Source organism: Neofelis nebulosa, chromosome 11 (assembly GCF_028018385.1).
Source record: "Neofelis nebulosa isolate mNeoNeb1 chromosome 11, mNeoNeb1.pri, whole genome shotgun sequence".
Classification (NCBI taxonomy): domain Eukaryota; kingdom Metazoa; phylum Chordata; class Mammalia; order Carnivora; family Felidae; genus Neofelis; species Neofelis nebulosa.
The window spans coordinates 61900818-61921353 of record NC_080792.1 but is presented as its reverse complement, the minus strand read 5'-3'; the positions used below and the strand labels follow the sequence as shown (position 1 = coordinate 61921353).

The 20536-nt window shown below is 42.1% G+C and overlaps 2 protein-coding genes across 5 annotated transcripts in view; both read right to left on the bottom strand.

Moving 5' to 3' along the window:
- Positions 1-20536, bottom strand: part of GNAL (G protein subunit alpha L) — a 150809-nt gene that overhangs the window by 12763 nt on the left and 117510 nt on the right. The gene's annotated exons all lie outside the window — the stretch shown is intronic.
- On the bottom strand, positions 4631-7371 carry CHMP1B (charged multivesicular body protein 1B). The gene has a single exon (XM_058692752.1). It carries the CDS (start codon positions 7246-7248, stop codon positions 6649-6651), a length of 600 nt encoding a protein of 199 aa, XP_058548735.1. The 5' UTR covers positions 7249-7371; the 3' UTR covers positions 4631-6648.

Below are 20536 nucleotides of genomic sequence, written 5' to 3'. Positions count from 1 at the left end.
AGGACATACAAGTGAGGGAGGGGACTGAGTGGCCCCTGGTCTCCTGGCTGTGGGTGAGGCTCCAGCCCTGGGGAGAGTGAATGTGCCCCAGACTAGGGGGGACATGGCCGACTTCCTTGTCTGTCCAAGCCGGGATGGTTTGGGTTTCATTACTGGGCCTTCCTCTAATGCTCTGATGCTTGTGGGCATTTTGCACAGTGCAGGATGCTGTCACCTGCCTGCATGGCAGGCCCGTAAGATGCTTCCAGCCTGGCAAGAGGGAGGCTGAAGGCACATTAAGGCTACTCAATTCCCTTGGCTATTGTTATCTCCTCCCTCCTAGAGAGCTACAGATAGCCCCCAGTGGCCTGAGATGTGGCCTGGTGCTGGGGTGACATTTCCGGGGCCCTTCATGACTTCACTGCCTGTCACGGCAGCGGTCGTCAGTCATCTGCAGAACTGTGGCTAGGTGGCAGGGCTGCTGAGAAGCCAAAGGGACCCGGATCTGCCTGTGGCCTCTCTGGAGCGGGCACTGTGAGCCCTGGTAGGTGTTGCTGTGTGCCTTCCAGAAGATGGGTGAACTGGCCGGTGGGGAGAGCTGGTCCCTGAGCAGGAGGAGTTCGGACAGGGCACAAACAATTCTGCAGGTGGGGCGGGAGGGCCTGCCTGGGAGCTGGGGAAACACGGGAGCCCCAGGGAGGGGCCTAGCTTGCTTGAGGTCTGGTTTGAGAGCCATAGTACAGTTTGGCTCAGTCCTTGCTGCCCTTGAATTTGGTATGGTGGAGAGCATCTCAGAAGTACACACCCAGTTCCTGACCATCTAGTGGTAAAGGGGCGGAAAGACTCTGATGGAGTCAGAGACAGGTTTCTGCTCCTGGAAAGGGGGCTCTGGTCTGTAGCCCAGCTGACCAGGCGGGTCCGGTTGGGAGATGGGTGCTGCCCCCATACTGTACAGTAATTCGATTCAGAGATGGCCTATACTCCCAGCAGGAGACACATAATACTGAACATGTGATACAAAAACCAATCATCTCGGGTGAAAGGGGCTAGAAAATTAACCTAAATATGGAGCCTTTGGGTATAGTTAGAGTTTAGGAAGCAACCAATTTAAACAGGATGCAAGAGGGTGGAGGTAGGTGGGTGAATTAATTCAGATGGTAATAACTAGTATAAGTAGAAACAATGAAATGTGGTTAAAAAAATACATCAAAAGTTCTTGATAGATGTGATTAAAGACTGTCTTCCAAAGGAAGAGGTGGGAGTACCATACCGAACGCTATTAAAAATAAGGGGTTCTGAGGTGCCAATGACAAAGGCAAAAGATGTCGAGTTCTTTCCCATCCCTAATTTCCAGGGCAGATATTCAAAGTTCCACCCGGCTCTGGCACTTAATGATCTAAGCGAGACCTGAGAGGCATCCGAACATTTCCAAGAGTATCTTCTCAATTGTTACTGACGCCGAACGGTATTGTGAGTTCATGCATTTCAAATCTGTGCAATGAAAATAAAATGTGAAAATTCCCCCCTGAAGGTAAATGCATCCCCCCAGTTCTCTGAAAGACCCTCTAAGGCATAAAGGAATGACAGAAGAATCTATACTGTGGATTTCTGCCAGCCTTTTGCCTTAATCTTTGATTCAATCACTGTATTTTTCCAGCATGCCGTTAGAAGTACTTCAAATCAGAGCTCCTAAGATAATGTCTATAGAAAGCTGAGTTTTAAAAGGGTCTTCTAAATCATACACAGAATTTCACATGACTACGTTTTAAAGGGTTACTAAAACTATCTTCTTAAATATGCCACTGCCTCTTATGTGGAAAAATTAACCAGAGTTAAGACTCAACCTTGGAGACCAGTCACTCACACTGGATTCAGTTGCAAGACAATACCAAACTAGAATTATAAAAAGTCACCATAGTGATATGCATGTTGTAAAAAAGTAGTTAGAAAGCAATTTATTTTGATTTTTTTCCCCCATTATTTCCAGCTACAGCTCAGGATATTCGTGCTTGGAGAAACATTTTCATGCTTTCCATTTCGATACCCCCTTCTGCTGGATACTGGCACAAAACAGCAGCTCATGGTCTATTTCTCAGCCGCTGTCTGCCACCCCACTATAACTCAAAAGTCACAGAGTTCTTATGACCATGGCGTTGATCATGAAGCAGGACAAGGGAGTATGAAAAGATGAAAACTGTTGTTTAAACACCTTTAAACACTGAGATCTGAGAAAAAGCACCAACTATATTTAATTAAAATGTATTACAAACTGTTTTGTTTGTGAACAAGTGGCAATCTGGAATTCTGGCAAAGGTCAGTGAGAAACTTTTCTCAGCGTTACTGAAGTGTACTTCATGATGCTAATGTGCAAGACGTACAGATACCGTTGGAGGAGAAAAATATGACCTCCGCAGTGACAAAGCACCAGGCAGTTCTGCCGTGCAGCAGGTGAAGACCCACGCTGCCCAGAAGGCGGTCCTCAGACCGGCAGCACGTGCCAACCTTAGGAATCGGGATTTCCAGCTAAGCCACATCCCTAGGTGATTCTGACCCACAGCGTCCCCGGTGCCTCAGTGACCCCTGTGCACGCATCTTTTCCTCTGTTTTTACTGCCATCCTGCTCTAGGCTTCATCTCGTGTCAGCAGGACAATACAGTATCTGATGACTCACACTCCTGCTCCTTTCCTCGGGGTAAAGTCCACATTTTCATTCCAGCCTCCAAGCCCTTCGCAATCTGTCCAATCTCTTCCCTCTTTTTGATGCCAAACGAACCCTCCACTCCTTTCAAATCCCCGTGTGGTTCTGGGCCTCTCAGACCTTTGTGTAATTCCCACTTTATTTTCTTTGAAGCCCCAGATTCAACCCTACCTCTTGCAAGAAGCCAACTCTAACCACAACGGACACCGTGATCCCATTCTCTGTGTACTCAATGTGTATGATTTGATTAGCATGGGCTACTGCTTTATACTGTAACTTATTCCCTTTTTTAAAAATGTTTATTCATTTTTTGAGAAAGAGGGAAAGAGACAGATTGAGCAGGGGAGGGGCAGAGAGAGACAAACAAAATCTGTAGCTGTCAGCACAGAGACCGATGCGGAGCTCGAACTTAGGAACTGCGAGATCATGACCTGAGCCGAAGTTGGATGCTCGATCGACTGAGCCACCCAGGCGCCCCACTTAACTTCCTTTTTAAAAGTTGAAGTATAAAACACATGTGTGTCAAGTGCACTAAGCTTAGTGTTCATTTTGATGACTTTTTAACATTCGTATACACTCGTCTCCATTTTTCTCTCTGTGTGTATGCTTTACCTACCTAAATGTATGGAGTACTGTTTAAGGCAGAAGCGTGTCTTTTCCCTAGAAAGAAGCCCCAGATCTATCTAGTTGACATCTGATATACTTTAGTCTAAATCTTTTACTGTATTCAGTCACTCTGAATAAACACTGCTGAATTGTTTGTCCTGCTACTATTCAAGAGGGAGGGAGGATATATAAACCTCAAAAAGTAGGAACAAACATTTCAATTTGAAGAAACGTGCTGAAAGAAAAGGATACACTGTGCTTCTGAGGAGACATAACAGGGCTCTGGCTGAGTGCCCCCTGCACCCTCTTTACCCATTGTGTACGTTGTCATTAGAGAACTCTAGGCAGGATCACAGCTGAGAACCCCAAGGGAGCATGCGTTCACACCAGGGACACTACCAGGAGCCAGCTCAGCTGGGTACCACACCAGGCCCAGTAATTGTGACCAAGACAGACACTGCCTTACCATCTAGTTGTAGAAAAACAAACCTAGGTAAACCAGGCAGGCATTCTGCTATGATTTGCTATGATGACAAGTGTGCCTGTTCCTCAGTTCATTGAAATGTCCACTGGCTTGGAGCTTTTTGCCAGTATTACAGAAGGTGTTGAGCTTTGGATTTTTGGCTACAGAAATGGCTCCTAGAAGACGTTGTGTGTATTACAGAGGAGGCATCTAAGACACAAGGTTCCTCCCTTCTGCTTTATGATGTGAGGTCTGTTTGGCTGACCCGAGACTACATTCTGTTAGTAAGGTTATCAGATGGGTGCTTATTTTAGGTGGCTCTTTTCCAAATCAAGGACAGCAGGATAGGCACCCAGTGTACAAGACTCATAGCATGCCTCCACCTTAAAGGCACATATTCATTAACGTTTCTGGAAGAAACAGCTTTAGTAAGAGTTCTAAATTGCACATGTATCATCTGAAATGAAGGAAGCTAAATCGTTTATAAACTAAAAGTATATTCTAAATCCATGTTAGAAACTGTACATTTGAAGGCAGAAAATAAAAAGGAGATTTGAGTAAAAATTGTACTAGTACCTGCATGGAAGATTAACTATTTCTGTGGGATGTCTGAGCAGAAGCCTTTTATAAAATAGATCTATCATTAGTCCAGGAAGTTTCAATACAAGGAACAATTCTTGCTGCCATGAAGAAACTATTACAGTAAAGAAGTAATAGCTAGAGTTTCTAGAAATATACATGAAAATTCCATGCTAACAAAACAGAAATTAAGGTGGTAAGGGAGAGTGTGGAAGAATACCATGCTTTCTGAACCAAATCTACCTCTGAATTCTTTTTTCTTATATAGTTTTTTTAAATAGGATGTACACTCACATGCAATAACATGCAGTTTAAAATGATTTATTTGACAAACTTCTGTGGCTTACATTTCAGCATTTCATCAGCTGCAAAAGTGAGGAAATAATTCATGGGCCTGGTATGCTTTTGAAAATATTTATGGTTCATAAAAATGTACATTCATATAGTTTGAAATGAACATATTTTAAGAAAGTTCAAGCATATACAAGCATTGTTTAATCTCACAAAATATATTAATTTTGTTGGGAGTATTTGCACTATAAAAGGGTCTTTAATTTACCAAAGGATTCAACACTAAGCTATATTTTAAGTTGTAATTATTTTTCCCAGTCTAAAGAGGCAGTTATGACTCATGCTATGCTCACATAGCTGCCTCTGTGCAACCATGTGGATAAGAAGAGACCCCAAAAGGGAAGAGTTCTAGAAAGAAGAGGCAGGGACAGATAATCAACCGACAGGTATCCCTTACGGAAGACTTCGGAACATCCAAATGTAAAGACACTTAAAAATGAGGGTCAGTCCTCATCTGCATTTACCTGTTCATTTTTTTTTTTTTTCTTTAATACACCCATTCATACTGGAAAATGTAATGGTGATTATTTGGCCATGAATCTTTCAAGGGGCTTGAAAGAGTCCCTATAACTATTTTTTTGGAACACTGGAATTCTCTTATGGAGAAATCTACCAGTGAAGGAAAGGGGAAATTTCAAATATCTGCAAGTATTTACCTTAGATTAATACACTTGCCAAAATAAAAGCAAGTTGCTGTTCTCCATGTTCAGAGGCTATGAGAAAGTGGTGGTTACATGCTTTACTTTGCAGCCAGAAAACACACACTGCTGTTCTAGAAAGATGAAAGGCAACACAGATGGGCTCTAGCCTTAGAGGGTCAAGTCTACTGTTAAATTCTCCATCTTTCCTCCTTCCCAGACTTCCAGCTGGCTGCACATATACTTAAGTTATTTGCATGGCTAAATAAAACATTCCAACTTACTTCCAAGGCTTTTCAACAAGTTGTTCCTCTAAAAGAAAATAATAAATGCAAGTAATTAGAACCTAAAATGCAGTTCTAATTTGATGTCTATTTTTGGTTATTAAAATCAAAAGAAAACCTACAAACACACCACCCCGGAGTTCTCTTAAACAATCAACAGTTCTTTGGCAATGTTAGAGTAATATGACTGCCATGCTAATTAACATACTTTATAACAAGGCTAATTAAAGTGTTGAGATAGGAAAATAACTAGAAGTGTGTTCAAGACGTTCATTTGAAACTGTCACGTTAAACCTTGTCTTTTGACAAAGTCTTTAGTAAATAAAAATATAAATGAGCAAACAATTTTTCCTTATAATAAATGAAATTATGTGGCCTTTTTCCAGTTGTAAAAACGTAACTACCACATGAAAAATTTATAGAACATAAACAGTAAGAAAATATTATGCACAATGTCCCACCATAATTTCAGTATAAATTATGTGAACAGATCAACAGAAGTCTGGAGGCGATGGCAAAAAAACAAAACAAAACAAAACAAAAGACTCCCCAAACCCCACAGAAATAGCACGGTCCATTAAGTTGAATGAGGTGTTGATGGCCCTGTAATCAATCTAAGTAATCCTTCTCCTCTTAATTTTTATGCACCACCTGTCAATTCTAGATATTACCAATTACACTAAATTAAAAAAAAAAAAATCCCCAATTTTGAAAATTCAGGCAGAAAACTGAATACACCGAACAAGAGTTTGGACCAAATTTCTGAGAAAGATTCATACACACCAAATTAACTAGTTCTGTTAAAAGGCAGCTATAAAAATACACATCATCACAAGCTATACGGAACTTTAAAATCCAGTTAAGATGGAGGGAGCCTGGAATTTCTTAGTGTATCTGGAGAGCACTGTAAACCCAAAGGTAGAAGCATCTTAAGTAGAGAGCATTTCAGCATTCTGGCATGTTCAGAGTTTCTAGTGTATAGTATCTCATTAATTACAGAGCATTTCAGAAGGTGGCTACGGCCAGGAAACCTCAGAGTGGGTTCTGTCGTCACACCTGATCCCGCAGGCGGGCCAGTCTCTGGGACAGTTCATCCTGCTCGGCAGAGGCCACGCTCGTGCCCACAGAGCCGGTCTGCCCCTGCGGCAGCTCCATGTTGAGGTCTAGGCCGGCCTCGTCTGCCATTTCCTGGAGCAGCATATCCACTTGGTTCTGGGGAGTGGTCAGCGTAGTCGTGCTGCTCATCGTGTCTTCCATTTGCTGCGTCTGGACGTCCAGCGTCTCAAACTGGTGCTCAAATTTGTCCATCAAAGCAGAGATCTTCTCCAGATTCATAGTCTTCAACGTCGCATCCATCGACTTAACCACACCGGCCATCGACTTGGTCACCTTGCCCATCGTCACCGCCGTCTGGACTCTGGCAGCCACCGCATCGACCCGCGCACTCATTCTCAAGAAATTCACCGCTTGGTTCTTCTGGCGAATGGCATTTTCGGCGTGTATCCTCGCCACTTCCATGTTGCCCTTCTGAATGGCCTTTTTAATCTTGGCCTTTTCGGCCTTTTCCTCCTTGTCGCATTTTTTGGCACTCCTGCTGAGTTCTTTGGCGGCGAACTTTAGGTTGAACAGGTGTTTCTCCATGTTGGACATAGTCGGACGGTTCCTAGGGGTCTCTGGCCAGGGCCAATACGAGCGCGGAAGAGGGAGAAAAAGGTAGGTCCGCTCCCGGCCGCCGCTCCTTTGTTTTGGTCCCACTTCCTGTTTCTACGGCGCGCGGCGCAGACGGTGACGTCAGAGCCCGGCGCCGGGGCGGGGTCTGCGGGACGGACGGCGCTTGGGGGTGGGGCAGGGGTGGGGCAGGGGCGGGGCCTGCGGGACCCAAGGGGCCGGGGGACGCCCTCTGAGGCGGGGCTCGGGCCGCACCACGCAGACGCGGACGGACACTTACGGGTGGACGCTGCCGGTGCCGACGAGGGCGCTTGTTTTCTACGCCCCGTTTTACAGACATTCAAGCATTAGTAAATTGACAAAAATGAGTGTCCATGCACACTTGGGAATTAATCTACCGACGCAGGCAGGCTGTGTCTAGAACTCCCCGTAAAAAAAATCTCCGAGGTCCAACTTGGCAGGGCTTCAGGTGTCTGGTCAGGGGGCTAAAAACCGTCAGCCAGGTCTGCAGACCAGCGCTTTATTTGCCCGGGTAACTTCCACTTCCTCAGGGGAACCTGAACCGTGGTTCATTAATTCATTAACAAAACAAAACAAACCTGCATCACCGACTTGCTTCTCAATTTCTGACTACAGTTTGGAAGGGAATATTGTGATATCCTTTTACTGCAATGGGTGAAAATACCTTCAGAACCGTGGACCACCATATTCATACGGTAGCTTTAAGTTCAGCTTATAGGTGCTTTGCCAGCAACTGTCATCCATCTTTTGCTGACACAATTCTATCTATTTGATGTTTTATAAATATCCAAGGAACTTCACTCACATTTAAATTTGACAGGCTACATTGTCATTTTAAATTATGCAAGCAGAGGATGGTGAAGTATTGGGACCGACACCCACTGGCATACATCAAAACTGTCACTTGGTATTATACCCTTAAAAAACTCAGGCTTTGCAATGGCGGCAATGTGTGCTATAGCTTTTTTTTGTTTTAGAAAGATTCCTCAGATACAGCAATAACAAAATACAAGAAGGCCCAACCTGCCCTAATGAGCTAGGTTGAAAATGAAGAGCGAGAGCTAGTTCTGTTCAGAGAATTTTAATCCAGAACGGGTCATACCATCCCGTTCGGTTTCCTGTGGTAACTTGCAAACCGTCTTGCACCACAAAGTAAGGGGGTGCGCGTGTCACATGCCATCTTCTTAAACCACAGCTCTGATTAGATCACTCATGTGCTCCAAAATCTGGGCAAAAAGGCTGAACTTCTCTGTGAGGCATACTGGGTCCCCACCTTCTTTTTCTTTCCTTCCCCTCTGTGCCAGTCAAACCCGACTGAAGCATGGAAGTCTATGATCATTTGTGTCACTTGATCAGTGTGGAGAATGAGGCACGCTCCTCCCTCTGTGTACATTGTCCCTGTTGCCTGAGCTTCCACCCCACATACCTCTGCCTATTGAGATCCTGACGTTTCTTTTTTTTTTTTAAATTTTTTTTTAATGTTTTTTATTTATTTTTGGGACAGAGAGAGACAGAGCATGAACGGGGGAGGGGCAGAGAGAGAGGGAGACACAGAATCGGAAACAGGCTCCAGGCTCCGAGCCATCAGCCCAGAGCCTGACGCGGGGCTCGAACTCATGGACCGCGAGATCGTGACCTGGCTGAAGTCGGACGCTTAACCGACTGCGCCACCCAGGCGCCCCGAGATCCTGACGTTTCTTAAAAGCCCCCTCCTCCATGAAGCCTTCCAGGATCCCTCTCCTCTGTGCTGCCTCTGTACTCTGGACCTCTGCCTTAGCACACAGGGCATAACTCCTGGTACTGGGTCTGTGGGTTCAGGGCACTACTATATTATGAACCACATGGAGGTAGAGAACAGTTTTCTTCCTTTCCCCCTAAGGAACCCAGCAAGCTCTCTTCACAAAATAGGCACTGAGTCCAGTAAGACTTTGCTGAATTGAATTGTGGTTGAGAGGAGCTAGAACATTATCCTAGTTAGCAGCTTAGCCAAGATTACTTTTTTTCCCCAAAGCAGAACTCTTTCTTCACATGGGACACTTCTAGAAACAATAGAAAAAAGCAAATAAAAGGAAATCTGTTTGAAGTGGGGGTAGAGGACCTACGTCTCCTTCTCTGCTCACCCCCACCCCCACTCACCCTCCCTTTCTTTTGGTTTCCTTTCAGTTAGCCAAATGGTTCCTTGACATGTTCTTTAGTTTGCCCAATGACAAATTCTAATCAGGTGAGAGGGTTTGGAGCATAATCACGAGAAACTCTGATAGATGAGGAGGATGAGGACAACAAACATTTATTAAGTACCGGTGTGCCAAGCATTGTTCCAAGCACTTCACATGCATTAGCTCATCTCACCTTCACAAACCCTCTGGGGTAGATGCTACTAATGTCTCCGATGTACCGGTTAGGAAACTGAAGTACAGAGAGCTAGGCAACTGGCCTGTGACCACACATCTGCTACGTGTTAGGAATAAGATTCCGCGGGAGCACCTGGGTGTCTAGCCCGTTAAGTGACCGACTCTTGGTTTCGGCTCAGGTCAGGATCTCACAGTTAGTGAGTTAGAGCCCAACGTCAGGGTCTGTGCTGACATTGTGGAGCCTGTTTGGGATTCTCTCTCTTCCTTGCTCTCTGCCCCTCCTCCCACTCAAAATAAATAAATAAATAAACTTAAAAAAAAAAAGTAAGAAGAATCCATGGATATAATGAGACCAGTATAATAAGGAGGACTCCAAGCAGTTAATAAGAATAATAGACTGATCATCTTTGGCTTAAAAGAATAAGGTGACTTAGCTGTTCTTTTGAGAAGACTGAGGAGTTGCATGGACGCTAAGGTTGATGTGACCTAAGTTAAGGTTGTTAAAAGCAATTAACGCCCCCTGAAGCTACTCTCACTGACTGATGGCAAGTCTCCTCTCTGGGCCGGTCAGTCTAGAGCATGGGGTAGGGTTCCAGAAGCCATATTTTCAGACAGCAGGAACAAGGAGAGGCCAACTTCACCTTTGGCCAGTGCCCCTCCTCCCCCTGAGCTGGGTAGCAGCAGTCCTTGGGCCTCATCCTCTTCTCTCCTCTATCAATACCCCAGCCATCCCCATTGTGTTGAGTATAATCTATAGCTAACACTCACTCGTGCATTTCTAGAGCAAGTTTCCTTCTGAGCTCCAGTATCCCCAACTGTCTCCTGACACTGGAGAATTTGGGGTGCCAGACTGTTTGGCAACTCCTCCAATTGACTGAACTCTCAGTCCTTCTCCCGAAAACCTGCTCATCCTACCTATGAAATGGCACCTCTGTTCACCCAGTTACTTGCTCGAGCCAGATTCTTAGGAATCATCCTGATGACTCCCTTCTCTACATCTATCTACATTCTATTGCTAAGTTTTCCATTCTTTCCATTCCACTGAGGGTGTAAGCCTTCAGGGTCTGTTTCAGACTAGCATGCTTTCTTTTTGTGTATCTAGGAAAGGGGAGATTATTTTGAGTTTATGTAAGATTATCAAGGAACCTTTGTCCTATGGCAATTCTGACTGCACGTGGGAATCTTCTGGACTCAATTCATGGTGTAAAGAAAGAATACAGGGGCGCCTGGGTGGCGCAGTCGGTTAAGCGTCCGACTTCAGCCAGGTCACGATCTCGCGGTCTGTGAGTTCGAGCCCCGCGTCAGGCTCTGGGCTGATGGCTCGGAGCCTGGAGCCTGTTTCCAATTCTGTGTGTCTCCCTCTCTCTCTGCCCCTTCCCCGTTCATGCTCTGTCTCTCTCTGTCCCAAAAATAAATAAAAAAAGGTTGAAAAAAAAAATTAAAAAAAAAAAAAAAAAAAAAAAGAAAGAATACAGACCTTCCTTGATTTACGATGTGCTATATCCCAATAAACCCATCATAAGTTGAAAATACCCTAAGTTGAAAATGCATTTAATACATCTACCCTATTTAAATTTTTGAGTGTTTATTTATTTGAGAGAGAGAGAGAGAGAGAGAGCAAGCATGAGTGGGGAAGGGGCAGAGAGAGAGAGAGAGAGAGAGAGAGAATCTGAAGCAGACTCTGCATTGTCAGCACAAAGCCCGACATGGGGCTTGAACCCATGAACTGTGAGATCATGGCCTGAGCCAAAGTCGAACACTCAACCGACCGAGCCACCCAGGTGCCCCAATACACCTAACGTATTGAACATCATACCTTAGTCGAGCCTGCCTTAAACGTGCTCAGAATACATCCATTAGCCTGTATTTGGGCCAAAACATCTAACACGAAACCTATTTTATAATCAAGTGTTGAGTATCTCATGTAATTGACTGAATGCTCTACTGAAAGAGACATACACAATGGCTGCAGAATGGCTGCAAGGGTATTATCCTTGTGATCATGTGGCTGTCTGGGAGCTGTGTCACTGCGAGCCGCTTTACTGCACATCGCTAACCTGGGAGAAGGTCCAAATTCCAAGTATGGTTTCTACCGAACGTGTATTGTTTTCACATCATTGTAAAGTTGAAAAGTCCTGAGTCGCAACATCGGAAGTCCTGGACCCTCTGTAAACAGTGTACGATCGTGGGACTAGTCAAAGCTTCTGCAGTACCTTATAACACCCAGATCCAAAGTAGAAACTTTCTTCTTAGGGACTCTAAGAAAATTTTGATTAGAGTACAGATATCTCTAGAAAACTGTGAGTCAAGCCAGTTAATTATTTTTACCATAAAATGGGGAAGAAAAATGTTTTAATTTGGTTCATACGGCCTATTCTGTTTCTTTCTTCCTTTGAACCAATACCAATGCTAAACTTGAGATATTTAAGCGGGTCCTACGGCTTGAGTTCATTGGAAAAGAATCATTTGCTAAATCTAAAGACATTCCAAAATAAAAGAAGGAACTAAATATATGTGGAAAATAATTTTATTGTGCGTGTTAAAATCCTACTTCTCACAGGTAGTTTTCCAGGGAGGTTGAAACGTTATGCCTTGAATTCTCTTTTAGAGTTCCTCTTCACTTCCCACAATTGTACCTATGTATGTATCTGTTATTATCTCAGCAGCAGTGTGTCCTTTCCGATTTTCCCATGGTGACATTTTGTTTCTTGACCTGGTACCAGTCAACTTCTGGGACACACAGATGCTTAATACATTCCTGTTGAATGTATGAATGCATTCAAAGAACATGGCATTGGATATATATCTTCTTGGTGTCCATTTTAAGGGCTACATTACATATACCGTATTACTGTATATATTATATATATAATTGTTTCTATCACCTTTTAATTTTGGAACACGGCTATAATTAAAAACTCCGAGACTCCTCACACCCTGGGAAATTGCAAAGTCATAGTACCTCAAACTATGTTAACGTGATGTCAACGTTTTAAAATGAGTACAAGGAAGAGTTAGAAACAGGAGAGTTGCATTTGAGTGGACTTCTGCATTGCTGTGCATACAGGCTGGTAACGCCTAGATTTTTAGTCCCGATGGTGGTGCAGGGAGTTAACACTCTTAGGAGTACCCGAATTCCCTATGTCCTGATGGTCTAATTTGGGATCTACCAACTGTACTGACATGGGGGTGCTCGTGTTTCCTCTCTATACTGAATAACTTACCCGTGTGATGACAGGCTGGAAATTAAATCTAGATACTCCTGGCTTTCTAAGGATAGTCCAGGATTTCTTTTGGTGTCGAGTGGGGCAATGATCACCTTGTCCTAGATGTTCAGAGAACTGGGTGGGAGGCTCCAGATTCCTTCCCAGTCCTCTTTGCAAAAAAGAAAGATCTAGATTTAGAAAAAAATCAATGGCAGTACTTTTTTTTTTTTAAGTAATCTCTAAATATTAATTTTTCTGCTTGGGTTTTGTTAAAGCATAACTCTACACTCTTTTTAGTTCAGTCTTATTTTAAGATGATTTTGGATCTTCTCAGCAAAGGAAGCAATAGGAAAGCAGAGGGAGAGGTGTGCAGTGTGGTCCTGACTGAGCAAGGGGCCTGGGGCTCTTTTTTTCTGTCCTGGGCAGCGCTATCAGGTCTCCTTGCTGGGCCTCATTTCTTCATTTATAAAACTGGAAAGGGAGAAATTATGATCGTAACAGTGGGTAATAAGGTCTGCATCAGGTCTTGGCACCAGGAAGGACTGTTCCAAACCACTAAATTTAAAAAAAAAAATCCCTCAGAATAATTCAGGCAAAGTCTCGAAATAGCGTGTTCTGGCAAAGATATAAAGCAACGAAGACTCTCATAACACTCCTGCTGGGAATGTCAGTGGATATAATCTCCTTGGGAAAAACAGCATTACCTAATAAAGTTAAAATATGCATCCCTATAAGCACCAATTCCTTATTTGATTATCCACCCTAGAGAAACTCTTGTACCTGTATACCAGGTTACAGAACAAAATGTTCACAGCATCATTATTCATCATAGCCCAAACCTGGAAACAACCCAATCGTCCATGAACAGAACAGAAAAATAAATTGTGGTGTATTTTTATAATCGAATACTATATAGTAATGAAATAACTAGCTATCACCATACTCAACATATGAATAAATCTTAAAACCTTAATTTGAGAGAATCAGACCAAAATGGTATAGGCTGCTTAATTTCATTAAAAAAAAAAATCCTGGAACAGTCTGCACAGATTCACTGTACAACTTACTGAGAGAAAAACGTGTATTATCTAAATTGTCCTTTTCCCAGCAATTTGTGATGGACGTTTGCAGATCTCACAGGGGACATGTGGAGTAGATTCAGCGAAAACAGAGAAGGCAGTCTGTGTCTATTTCTGTGTTACTCCTCCGTTTACAGAATGTTCTGTAGAAAGAAAACCTACTCCTTCGATGGGGTTCCTGCCTCAGAGGGAGTAGAAACTAAACTACGGAAGGAAAACAAAGACCTGAAATATTTTCTGTCTGTGAAACAAGCAATATATTCCTCTTTCCAATCACCGTTCCCCCTTTCACCAGAAATCTTTATTATGCTTTTTTTTTTCTTTTTAAGAAAAACTTATTTCCCTGCATAGAAACACACGGTAATATCTAGTACTGCCTGGCTGTCTAATGGGACACTGGTAGGTCGTCCTGCAGACACAGTGTGGGATGGAAAGCAATTTCACAGCTAAAGATCTAGGGCAAATGGGCAGGGGGGCCACACTGGCCTGCCCAGGCTGCGTGCGGGGCCACTCTGCAGGAAGTGGCTGTTCTCACATCACTTTAAAAAAAACTTGAGCATTAAGCTTACAACCTGCGAGTTAAAAAATCGTTAATGTGCACACAAGACAGCGAATTTTGTTGCACACTAAAACCTTCTCTTGTCTTCCTGTTGGTGCACCCTGTGTGTATAATGTAAACAGATCATCAGAAGCTGAGAGCTTCCCCAGGGCTATTTTGGACTGAGTAGGGGGAGGTGGTGGGGGTGGGGGTGGGTCTTTACTGCTGCTTCCGGGAACCAGTATGTGCTGTTGACGCACCCGTATCCCTCATCAGTGCTGGATCTGATCTGCCATGTGGCACAGCTTTTAAATCACATCATCTCACAGTTAAATGAAACTTAAGTCAAGTGACTTAAAATATTCATGTCCACAGAATAGACAGTACTAGTTCTAAGGAATCGCATATTCTGAGAACCATTTGAAGTCTTTTCAATTCTGGTTTAACCCCTACAATATACAAAAAGGAAGGAGTCATTGGCCATTAGTGCCCCTGCAAGGCTGAGCCTGGGAATTCCTTTTGGTCAAGGAAAAGCTGCAATTCAGCTTTTGAGCCAGAACATAAAGACTATCAGTTTAAGCTGGTATCTTTAGTTAAGCAAAACCATATTAGAAACCAAATACAGGGGTGCTTGGGTGGCTCAGTTGGTTAAGCATCCAATTCTTGATTTCCACTCAGGTCATGGTCTCAGGGTTGTGAGACTGAGCCCTGAGTCGGATTCTGTGCTGAATGTGAAACCTGCAGGAGATTCTCTCTCTCTGCTGCTTCCCTGCTCCTCTTTCTCTAAAACAAAAACAAAAACAAAATAAAGAAAAGAAACCAAATATAACTTAATTCAGGGAGTCCTACTAGAAATAATTTATTTTTTAACCCTCTGTTTACATTGTATAAAGCCCTACGGCGAGGCAGAATATTTCTTGTTGCTTCTATACTACTACAACATACTATTACAGGATTCATTTTTCTCTGAGACAGTGAACACTGGTGGCTTAATTAAAGCAAGCCAAAGATAGATACATATCTTGTAAGTGTTAACTTTAAAATGGTTTTGAACTAAGCCATCAAGTGCCAGATACCTCAACTAAAATATAATGGATATGCATTCTTGTTCTATAATCTTCAATGGGGCTGGGCTAGAATCTTCCAGCTCGTGCCCAAAAATATTTAGTGAGTTCATGGCTCATGGATGGGAGACAAGTAATCAGCAAACGCGATGCATGTATTAATGTTCCATAAAGCAGAGGTATTTATTTCCCCCGGTGTTTCTTCTCGTGGAAGGTTCTGCACAACTGGGGCATCAAGGTGCTGGCTGAGCTTTTCCACTAAGATAAGTTCAACATGTGGTGGTTTCTTTTCCAGGAACTACCAGACTGCCTCAGGACATGATTAACCATGTCCTAAATATAGTAAGTCCCAGCCAAGATTAACATCTGGAAAATAAGACCTAATAGTAAATCTTAGCAAACTGCAGGAAAAGGAAAATGTATTTTTATGAGTAGTTTAGGGGTTAAAGGAGAATTTTCAAAGCTAACTGAATTGCAACTTATGCTACAGTGTGAAACTTTGTGAATTCCTCCAAGTCATTTACAGGAAATAGAATAAGGACACCAACACAAATTGCATTCAACATGGTTCCTGCTCACTGGAAGCATCCTAGGGTTTCCTTTCTGCAGCTGCTCACAATGGTGTGTCTGTGACGGTACCATCCTGGCAGGTCCCACTATCTGCCCCAGGTCCTTGCAAGGAAGCTGACCTTTAGAATCTAACTGGAAGCGTGTGGTTGAACAAGGGTGGAGAAAGGAGCAGTAGGGACTTCTGGACGAGGCAAGCCTTCTGAGAAGGGGTACCGCCTGGGCTCTCTATTTTCAGAGACCAAGTATATGCTGATTTGTTCAGACCACACCATTTGTCAGAGGAAGAAATGGGATTGGCCCTTCCAATCTACATTTACCTGACGCTGAGTTTCTTACCTGAAAAGAGATCTGAGACGTTTTTAACATGTTCAATGCAGGATAATAAAATTTTTTTCACAAATGACCTATTAAGTCTCGTAGATTTTAGAAGAAGTTATATTTAGTCCCTGCATGGATCTTGGCAAAGTATAGCAAAGTAATTTCTTTCTTAGCAGTTACCACCTGCCTCAGGTAGCTTGGTACGAAGACTCTTTCATTTCTTCTTCCCAGAAATGATGCAGAACATTCACATTAATGCAAAATATTAATTCCAGATTCATAATAATATAAAATAGATTAAGAAACAATGGCATACTGTCCACTTAATTGTTGTTATATGAATAAAACTGCTAGTGAGCAAATGGAAATTCTCTTCGTGCTTAGATTTCCTCAATCTAATATAATAATAGAATAAACTTGGACTTGAAAGGTAGCTTTTCATTGATATCATGCATTCTAATTATTATGTGATCGATGTGGTCCGGTGTAAAAGAAGCTATGTAATTCTAACCACTGACACATGCACTATCTCAAGGAAGGCTTTTTCCTTTCTTCCTGTTTTGAGGGCTTTCTTTAATGTGAAATTGTCAAAGGGCAGCTTCCTTACTGGCTAAATCCGATTTAAAGGCTTTAACTAAATTTCTTGATACTGTGAACACATTCTTGTTGTTTACTGGGCGGAGGGAAGTAGTTCTATGACGTTCTGCCATGATATATACAGTTTTCTCTGAGACAGTGAACACGTCTGCCCTAAAGGAGGCCACGAGGTAGTAGCTATGAATATTTCATGCGTTTAAGGGCTGAGTAATAGTTCATCGTATGTACAGACCACATTTTGTTTCTCCATTCACATGACAGACATTTGTGTTGTTTCCACTTTCTGGCTATGTTGAATAATGCTGTCATGAACAGATAGCGTGCCTTTACCCAAGCTTTACAGGAAAATCAATTCTGTATACCTGAGAATGGCAGGCTATGAATGGTACAGAACACAGAGAAAGGAAAGTTATAAAAGTCCATTCGTTTAACTATTTTCTGAACACCTGCTATGAGGCAGGCACGGCTCCAGGCACAGTGGCACGTATGCAATAATTCCATGTGAGCAGTCGAACTGGCACACGAACCATCCACAAGGAAGACTTTAAAAACGTGGTTATAAAGAGGTTAGAGTGGGAGAGAGAGCCAAAGCATAAGAGACTCTTAAAAACTGAGAACAAACTAAGGGTTGATGGGGGGTGGGAGGGAGGGGAGGGTAGGTGATGGGTATTGAAGAGGGCATCTTTTGGGATGAGCACTGGGTGTTGTATGGAAACTAATTTGACAATAAATTTCATATATTAAAAAAAATAAAAAATAAAAAAAATAAAAACGTGGTTAGGTTTATTATTCATTCAACAAACATTTAATGAGATGTTACTGTATCAGGCCCTGCATGGAGAGGAATAACTCAAAATGCCACAGAAGTAACTGTTTGTAAAATTACCTGCCAATTTCCATGATGATTATTTTTTAGGGAAGTTAAGACATATTTTCAGCATGAGAATCATATTTTGAATCTGTATTTTTGCTTTTTCATTTTTTCCTCTCTTTCCTCTTTTAAACTGATTTTAAAAGTAAGAATATGCAAAATGTGAAATGTTAGGAGTCTTATACTGAAAACTATCCACAGCGTAATTACTGTGACCACACTCAGTTCAAACACACAGATATGCCGGAATTCACTGTATAGGGAAAGGAATATGAAGTTCTATAGAGCAATTGTTCACTACTTTTGATGGAGTCTCTCCCCCTTGCCTTGGAATTAAATAGAAAGGCCCTGAAATTAGGAAATTCAAATTATCAGCAGTCTCCAAATGAATTTTACTCAGGAGTCCAAGTTAAGATCTAACAAGCTAGTTGCAACAGAGGATCTGAATATAAAGTGCATTTGAAATGCACAATTCAGTGTGTTTCACATATTCAGAGTTGTGTAACCATCTCCATGATTATTTTTAGGACATTTTCATCACTCCAAAGGGAAACCTTGTACCCATTAGGCAGTCACTCTTCATCGGTCCCCTCACCCTCCCTCAACGCTATGCAACCGTAATCTACTTTCTGTCTCTAGATGTCTATTCTGGGCATTTCCTATAAATGGAATCATACAGCATGTGGCCTTTTGTGTCTGCCTTCTTTCACTTTGCATCGTGTTTTCAAGGTTCTCCGAGGTTGCAGCTTGGATCAGTGCTTCATTCCTTTTTATAGCTAGCTAATCATCCATTATATGGATAGACCCATTCATAATGTTTACCCATTCATCAATTGATGGGTATTTGGGTTGTTTCCACTTTCTGGCTCTTATGAATAATGCTGTTATGAGTATTTGTCTTGAAGTTTTAGTATGGATGTGTTTTCAGTTCTCTTGAATATATATCTGGGAGGGGAACTGATGGGTCATATGGTAACTCTGATTCACTTTTTGTGGAACTGCCAGACTGCTTTTGGAAGCAGTCCTACCATTTTATATTCCTACCAGCAATATGTGAGCGTTCCAATTTCTCCACATGCTTGCCAACGTTTGTTTTTTATTTGGCTTTTCTATTATAGCCATCCCAGTGGCTGTGAGGTGGTTTTACTTTGCATTTCTCAATGGCTAATGCTACCGAGTGTCTTCTCATGAGTTTATTGGCCATTTACATATCTTATTGGGGAAATGTCTATTCTGCTCCTTTGCTCTTTCTAAAATTGATAAAAGTATTAATGTTAAAGTTATTTCTATATTTATTATTGAACTGTAGGAGTTATTTCCATGTTCTGGATCCAAGTCCCTTATAAGATACATGATTTACAAATATGTCCCCCCTTCGGTGAGTTGTCTTTCCCTTTCTTGAACCCCCAGGACCTCTATAAAAAAACTATCCCGGCTTTCATTTGCAAACCATACTCATGATAGGAATTGGATGGAAATGGAAGGTAAATGGAGTGGCTTCAGAATCTGAGAAAATGGGTGCCCTTGTGAAAATCCACTTATTTATAAGCTTAGAGCCAGGCCTCATCACTTTTACAATTTAGCATCTGGCCACGTCTGGCACACACGTGTGAACTTGAACTTTTAAGAAATAATCTCTCAGATCTTTAGGTTTGGGTTTTTTTTTTTTTAATGTTTATTTACTTTTGAGAGACATAGTGTGAGTCGTGGAGGGGCAGAGAGAGAAGAAGACACAGAATCTGGAGCAGGCTCCAGGCTCCAAGCTGTCAGCACAGAGCCCCCAACGAGGGGCTTGAACTCACAGACACCGAGATCATGACCTGAGCCGAAGTCAGACGCTTAATCAACTGAACCACCCAGGCACCCCATTACATCTTTAGGTTTAAGATTTGAAATACTGGATAAATCAAGTAATAATCTGGCATGATACAGTCCTGTGTAAACTTAGGTGATTTTGTTTCCTCCTCTTTGGATAAGTACGAGGATTAATTTGTTAACTTATGAAATGTGCACAGAATAGTGCTCCACATGGTAAATTTCTATAACTATGAGCTATTTTGTAGCTACCTTTTGAAGGTTAGAAATACAAGACATACCTCTAAGTCTTTCTGAAGCTGTACACTTTGTTAATTCTTGTATTTGGTGGTTTTCAATCTGAGGTCCTTGGGTTCCTTGGAAATATTTCAAAGAATTCATCAAATACTTAAGAGAATTGCAATAAAAACCTCTTACAGGCAAATGTCTTATGTGGCATGTTATACTTATGCAGTATCACTGATGTGTTAATCTGTGTTGCTATGTAATTTATTTTCTTCTATATTTTCTGATCACATTTTTACACATGTACTTTCCTCCCCCTACATTTCACTATGAAACGTTTAAACATACAACCTGAAATAATTTCATAGTGGATGCTTGAGTACCCACCATCTAGATTTTGCGATTACCATTTTACCATACTTAAAAAATCATCTATCTCTTATTTTTGATACATTTCAAAGAAATTGCAGACATCAGTTCGCTTCCTCCTAAATACTTCAGCATGCAGATTTTTGTCTACAGATCAGCATTTGTTCACAATTTTTTTCTGTTGATGTAAAATTTAGGTTGAAAGAAACACAAATCTTGAGTGCACATTTGCTGAGTTTTGATACA

Excerpts from the sequence above, each read along its gene's own strand:
- CHMP1B (XM_058692752.1), bottom strand. The coding sequence starts at position 7,248 with ATGTCCAACATGGAGAAACACCTGTTCAACCTAAAGTTCGCCGCCAAA.